The sequence below is a fragment of the Vitis riparia genome, chromosome 11 (genome assembly GCF_004353265.1).
Source record: "Vitis riparia cultivar Riparia Gloire de Montpellier isolate 1030 chromosome 11, EGFV_Vit.rip_1.0, whole genome shotgun sequence".
In the NCBI taxonomy this organism is placed as follows: domain Eukaryota; kingdom Viridiplantae; phylum Streptophyta; class Magnoliopsida; order Vitales; family Vitaceae; genus Vitis; species Vitis riparia.
Genome location: NC_048441.1, coordinates 4,966,204 through 4,972,969, shown reverse-complemented (window position 1 = coordinate 4,972,969; position 6,766 = coordinate 4,966,204). Strand labels below are relative to the sequence as shown.

The window sequence follows — 6,766 nt, the reverse complement described above, 5'->3', positions numbered from 1 at the left end:
ACGACGACCGGTAGGTTAGTTTCTTCCACTATCACCAAAAGAGTTTACAAAGTGGCCAAAAAGCATAAGCCTTACAAACACACCAAGGTGTAAATCACAAGAGGAAAATACCTCACAAAAGTAAACCAAATCTCCAAGAACAAACCGCAAGAAACCCCAAATATCAAGTGAAGAAACGTTACCCACTTGAAGAACAAACTTGCCAATTGTGTAGCACCAAAAATTGAGAAGAAGAAGGCTGATTTTTGTTTTGAACCAAAAAGGTATCCCAAAAGTCTTCTTGCCGACCAAGATGATGAACCAAAGGAAAAAGACAAAAGACTTGTAGTTTTTTTCTTTCCTTGAAGACTTCAAACCAATCTTGAATATGCCAAGAGTCATGTGCTAACCAAGGTGTTGGCCAAAATAGCAAAACCATATTTAGTAAATTTAAGAGTCCCACAAAGGAGGGAAACCCAACACAATAACACCTGTTTTCTTCTTCTGTGAGCTTATCTGCAAAAAGAAACAATCAAATGTTGGCCCTAGTATCATGATAAGACCTTCAGAACTGGAGGGTACTTTGTATCTACTTGCTTATCATAAGAATGAAAAAAAAAAAAGATCAGTATGTCTGGAATGCCGTGTTTGATGTGACAAAATCTACGAGCTAGAAGAGATGGCTCTGTCCTCTGCCACTCTTCTGAATGCCAGAAGCTTGAAGACCATATTAGCTAGTGCTCATTTGGTCAAAGATTTGCAGCCGAAACCTGTTTACTTGGCCCAAGGAGTATTGTGCCCAGATGTGATCGAGTCTTGCCCATCACTTGGAAGCTGCAGGAGCTTTTTTGGCATGGAGATGGAATGGAAGCTACACCAAATCTTTCAGTGAGGGGCTTCTCGTTGTGAAGGAAATGATGTGGACATTGAAACCTGAAGTTTGTTTACAAGGGCCTCAACTTGAGAACTTTGATATGAGTGGCTTATCTCTCCCATAGAAATTGTGAGAGCCATAGCTCAAAATCAAGAACTGCTGGTCGCAGATCATAGTCACAACCAAGATGACAAGTCAAGCTCAAGGCTGGATTGTTTTGGCAGCCAGCGAGAACAGAGCAGACAAGCCATGGGGCTCATGCAGACATGACTCATTTCCTTTCAACTGGTTCCAGAATGATCCAAAACTAAAAAAAAAAAAAATAGAAAGAAGCAACAGAGTTTTATGAATTTCTAAGAGTAGATAAATCTGGACAGGAGCAGTGCCTAATCTGGGAATGCCAAGAAAGCTGTTAAAGCTACCAGTTGCTTGGATTGATGTGAGGTAGAAATTGGTATTAAGCAGTTCTTTATGGGGTCTCTGGAGGGGCGGAAGCATACAAATGCATGGCAAGAGAAGCTGAAATTGAAGGGTTGGCTTTCTTCCCATTTATTTCAAGAACAGTTTCCTGCTCATTATGATGAAATCATCCATTCTCTACCCCTTCGAGAATACATGAATCCCAAGTCTGGGCTTCTAAACCTTGCTGTGACGTTGCCACATGAATATCCAAAGTCTGACCTAGGTCCATGTATCTACATCTCGTATGGCAGCAGAGGAGTTGGGACTACTTCTGAATGGTCATAGGTTGCATGGAGATTAGAGCGATATGGTTCAGAATCGAAGTGGTAGTGCACCACCTAGTATGGAGGGTTCTTTTGCTGCTATTGGGAATCTAATGACTCCACAGAACAATCTGAATTCAAGCTTGGCAAGTTTAAGCAGTGCTATTGAGAATTCTGAGTCTGAGGAACAATTGCGGTCTGATCCAGCCTATTTTGCGTACTACTGCTCTAACGTCAACCTGAATCCAAGGCTTCCTCCACCTCTTATTTCACGGGAGAATCAACGCCTGGTGCCATGTTGGTGGTTTCGGCAATAATTGAAGATTAACTCCTTTTGGACGACAGTGGAAATGGATCTTTGTATTTGTCTCGTAGTTCCCTATCTACTCACAAGGAAGAGTCTGAGGATGATAGGTCACCCTGTCAAACCTCAGATGATTGGCCAGAAAGCAGCAGTGCAGTTATGCCTGGACAGAAGACAGCTTCTTCAGCAGGTCGCCATAAAAGTTTGGTTGATCTGATACAGGAGGACTTTCCCCACACCCCATCCCCTGTATATAATCAGTCTCGTTCCTCAAGCCATGCAGCAACGGAGGAACTACTTGATCTTGATTTCCATGCCATTTCATTAAATGATTCTTCTCTTGAAATTTCAAAATTACCGGAACCAGGTCCAGGCACTGTTGATGTTTCTGCAAGCACATGCACTCTAGATGCACCTGCTATTGGGTTAATGCCCAATAAGGATGATGCGGCTAACTCTTTTCCAAGCTCATCATATTCTGATAGAAAACACAGCTCATTGCCTCTACCTAAAGATGAATCAAGCGATAAAGGTGGGGTTGGTGCGTTAGTTAGTGAGGGCGCTGGATTGGAGGTTTCTAGAGTGGAGTCTAAAACCAAAGCACCTAATGTATCTATTCTTCTAGTTGCTGAGAATAATGCAAATAAACAAGGACAGAAACCATCGTATGAGAGGAATGCGCCGCCACACCATCCATATGCACAACAAAGCTCTCCATACAAAGTTCAGGGAGTTCGGGCTCAAGTGATCTCTCAAGGAATGAGCTACCCTTATAATGGCATGGAAAAACTTACCCATGCACTCCCTAAGTTCTCTTTAGTTGAGGTACAGCCTATGACGCAGTCTCCTGGACTCACCCCTCCTCTGTATGCAACAGCAGCAGCATATATTGCTTCAGGAAGTCCATTTTACCCTAACACACAGCCATCAGGCCTATTTGCTCCGCAGTATGGGGTGGGTGGATATAGTCTGAGTTCGGCACTTGTTCCTCAATTTATAGGTAGGTACCCTACTCCTGCTGTTATTCCTATGCCTTTTGACGCTACTTCTGGTCCAAGCTTTAATGCTCGAACAACTGGTGCATCAATGGGGGAAAGCATTCCACATGAGTTACAAAGTCTGAATAAGATCTATGGGCATCATGGGTTAATGCTGCAACCTTCTTTTCTGGATCCTCTTCAGATGCAATACTTTCAGCATCCTTTTGAGGACGCATATGGAAGCAGGTCAGCAAGATCGCCTTACCGCAGCAGTTCATCCTGCATGATTTTGATGCTAGTGATCATGGTACTCCTAGCTTCGCTGTTCTGCCCAAAACAAGATATATAGGACTGAAATGGACTGGTATGGAATCCTTCAAGTTGAACAAGCGGCTGATGATGCTATCATCAGGAAGCGATACCAAAAGCTTGCCCTTCTACTTCATCCATATAAGAACAAGTTTTTGGTGCTGAAGCTGCTTTTAAGCTTATTGGAGAAGCAAATAGAATACTTTCGGACCAGGGGAAGTAGTCTGCGTATGATATGAAGTATCGAGTGTCACAGAAACATACTGCCCTTTTGCCTTCACACACGCGAAGAAGTTGCTGAATCCTACTGACTTGAGTGTTAATTTCTGATTCTGGGCAATATCCAGATTCCATCCTATGCTTCTTCGATCATGGTTTCATCTTCTTTGATTGATCGAGAGGAAAATGATTCTGCATCCCAACCTCCTGTTCCGAGTTGAACAAGCAGCGGTGACGTTTTAATTAGCACTTGATGTATCTGCTGTGCAGGAAACCTATTAGGGAAGTTTAGAGCTTCTACAAAGGCAATTTTTTTCAGCCGCTCAATTGAAGGTCCCCAATTCTTCTGATCGCAAGAAGATACAGAAGTTTTCTGGTCATCCTGGAGCTGTTTGTTGTGTGATCTTTACTGATGGTGGGGAGTACATCTTATCATCTGCTATTGGTGAGATATATTGCAGTTTGGAGAATTGATGATAGCGAAAAACAGTCAGCCAGCTGTGTTCTTGCAATGGAGAACCCTGCTGTCTTCCTAGATAGCAGGTGCATTGATAATGGGGATATAGATAAGTCAGGCTTATATGCCTTGGCTATTTCTGAAATTAGTGTTTTTGTTATTTTTGGTATGCAAAGAATGTGGAGGACTTACGTAATACAAAAGCCCAATAAAAGCCACTCTTCTCGTCTCTGGAAGTGAGAAAACTTCAGGTATTTGATGTCCAAAGTTGTCGACTGATCGGGGAAATTCCAGTAGAAGTCTCTAAGTTAACCTGTTTGACTTGCTTAAATACGACACAAAGCAGTTTAGAAGATGGAAATGAAATTTTTATACTCCAAGTTGCAGCAGCAGCTCTGATAACATTCAAACTCGGAGCATCAGGAGATGTGACAGAATTGCTAATAATGGAGATTTTGGAAGGTATCGGAGATATACTGAAAAGATCAATTTCTGCCATCTTGATTAAATATCCAAATACTGAATGGCTGAATGTGTTTTAGGAGAAGATTAAGAAGAAATTCGATCCAGTAATAAGTTTATTCTCTCATTCAGACTTCGACAAATTGCTCACAGCCATCGACCTTTTGATTGCTTTTGAGGATCTTGACGCCAATTGATCCAAAGTTTTCTGTTAAACGGAACCAGCACAGCTGCCTCCACTCGGAAATTCCTCAAGTGCAGCTTATTGTCGATATATTTTCCCTGGAAATCACTCACTTCATTATAAACTTTAAGTTTGCAGTTGTTCTTGCAAACTGAAACATAAACATAAAACTGACCAAAGGAAGAAAATCTTTTTGGTTTGCAAGAGAGTATAGTTGATCAGGAACCAATTCTTTCTTGCTATCTTTTGGATCAAGGCTGCTGTTTGGTTTCACATTTTGTGAAAATTCTGGGAATTCTTCAAACGAGTGAAGGCAGCCACTGGTTACTCTCATTGGTTTCAAATTTTTATCCTTCACAACAAAGTTGCACAGTTAAGTTTCAGATTTTGTTTGAGTGTTCTTGTCGGCAGCTCCTTTCTCTGTATCATGTAAGAATCCCAGGGCAATGAACCGTTCAAGCTTGAGGGTGAGCTAATGCCAGAGTTTCTACTGGTACAGATCTGCGAGAGAGCTACCTCATTCTGCCAGCTCCAGATGAGGCGCGCGGTGACTCCAAGTAGTGCAAGGTGGTCATGCAAGTCGATATTACGCACATGTGGAGAGGATGACTTGACAGGTTTTGGAATGAACCCCATCTTTTCTTCTGCTGTTCTTGAGCTTGAATAGTAGGCTGAACAGATGAAGTATATGGATCTGGTGAGCGCCATTATTGAACAACTGTGAGCTGGGTGTTGAGCTATTCCTAAATCAACTTCTGATTCTCGGTTTATCCAGGCTGTCCTTGGTGGCTCAATTGAAGATGATTAGGCTTCTTTTCTATCCAGAGATGCAATGATCCTGATTTTTGAGGATGTCTTCAAAAAGTTACTGACTTTTATAATGACCTCCTCTTTTAAATGGGCTAAGGATGCAGGTTCTTTATTAGCTCCTACGGCAGTAGATTCCATGACAGAACTGGAATCTTCAATTAACATGCTGGAGACAGCTCAGTTTGCTCGTGAAATACTTGATGGTAGCTTCTTTTGCTCGCAGACGTTTTGTGGAGGAAGGGAGCTAGTTCCATGTCTTTCAGCTGCATTATTTATTATCGATTGGGAGTGTAATATGGCAAGAGCATTGGATAATGCATTTGGCGATCAAATCATATTTTCCGAGGCATCTTAACAAATGACCCTGAATCCACAGAAAACAGATTCATCATAAAGATGGCGACTGCAGCAGTGCCAACGGAGGGCTCGTGATCAGATAAATACTATGTTTGAAAGGCATAAGGATCTTCACCCCACTTTGCAATTGATACATGTATGGGCAGCAGGCTTGAGATCATTATTGGTTTTTATCCGAAAAGATACTGGTTGGGCAGCAACACGGGAAGGAAATGAATTCCTATAAGCTCCAGAAAATGAGAAACTGATTCTCATGATGATAAAACAACAAAAAAAAGGGGAGTTTAATATGAAACTCACAATGGATATGAGAGCATAGAAGCTGGGATGCAGAAATACGGAGGGGAGTTATGAGCAAGTGGGTGAAATAGAGTCTTGAGGGCCAAAACTGGAGAATGAGTAATAGCATGGTGAACATGGGCTCTAAAATTAATATAGCCAGTTTCTTTCCAGACTACCAACGATCTGCAGAGGTCTCCCCACGAATCTGTTTCAGCAATGTAGCCTCAAGTGTACCTCCAGACCTCACTCACATAGTGGCCACCTTGCCACTCATCATACTCCTCCTAATGTTTCTTCTTCTTCTTTTTGTGATCTTACACATCTTAAATCTGGATTTCAAAACCTTGGGAAATACCATAATCTTGTAAGTTGTCTCTGTTCTATACAGGTGCAGAAGATAATGAAGGAGATCATTAGGAGGCAGGGAGATTTGAGATGCATACTTCCTAAAGAAGAAACTAACCACATGTCCCAGAGAGAAAAAGATCACCTCTATTATGGGTCCATTCACGAAGACGAGTTGTTAGGATATTGCGTAAGAGAATCTGATCATTGCTGGGGCAAGCTGAAATGGTTGGACTTGCTAAGAGAGGGTTTGAAAACAATACACCAACAAGAAATATATCAGCAAGATGCCTAAACTGTAGCTTCCATGCATGACAAGTTTAGAAAGGTAAGATCGATCATTTTAGTATGAAGGGAGAAAACCAAATTTTGAACAGAATTTATAAGCGAAGCCAGAAGCTGGTTCCAAGCATAATTCACGGACACTGATCAAAATACACATATTAGAAAGATAGCTGTTAAGAAGTAATTTAGAGTGA

General features: G+C 41.7%; 1 protein-coding gene across 1 annotated transcript; it reads left to right on the top strand.

Annotated features, from left to right (window-relative positions):
• Positions 1 to 1,622: 1,622 nt before the first annotated feature.
• On the top strand, positions 1,623 to 4,506 carry LOC117925408 (pumilio homolog 5-like). Its single transcript, XM_034844409.1, has 6 exons — positions 1,623 to 1,868; positions 1,973 to 3,169; positions 3,519 to 3,606; positions 3,661 to 3,723; positions 3,852 to 4,039; positions 4,390 to 4,506. Exons 1-6 carry the CDS (start codon positions 1,623 to 1,625, stop codon positions 4,504 to 4,506), a joined length of 1,899 nt encoding a protein of 632 aa, XP_034700300.1.
• The last annotated feature ends 2,260 nt before the right edge of the window (positions 4,507 to 6,766 follow it).

Excerpts from the sequence above, each read along its gene's own strand:
- LOC117925408 (XM_034844409.1), top strand. The coding sequence starts at position 1,623 with ATGGTTCAGAATCGAAGTGGTAGTGCACCACCTAGTATGGAGGGTTCT. Across the intron at positions 1,869-1,972 it reads CACGGGAGAATCAACGCCTG|GAAGAGTCTGAGGATGATAG; the intron begins GTGCCATGTTGG and ends TCTACTCACAAG. Across the intron at positions 4,040-4,389 it reads AAAGAATGTGGAGGACTTAC|GAGAAGATTAAGAAGAAATT; the intron begins GTAATACAAAAG and ends AATGTGTTTTAG.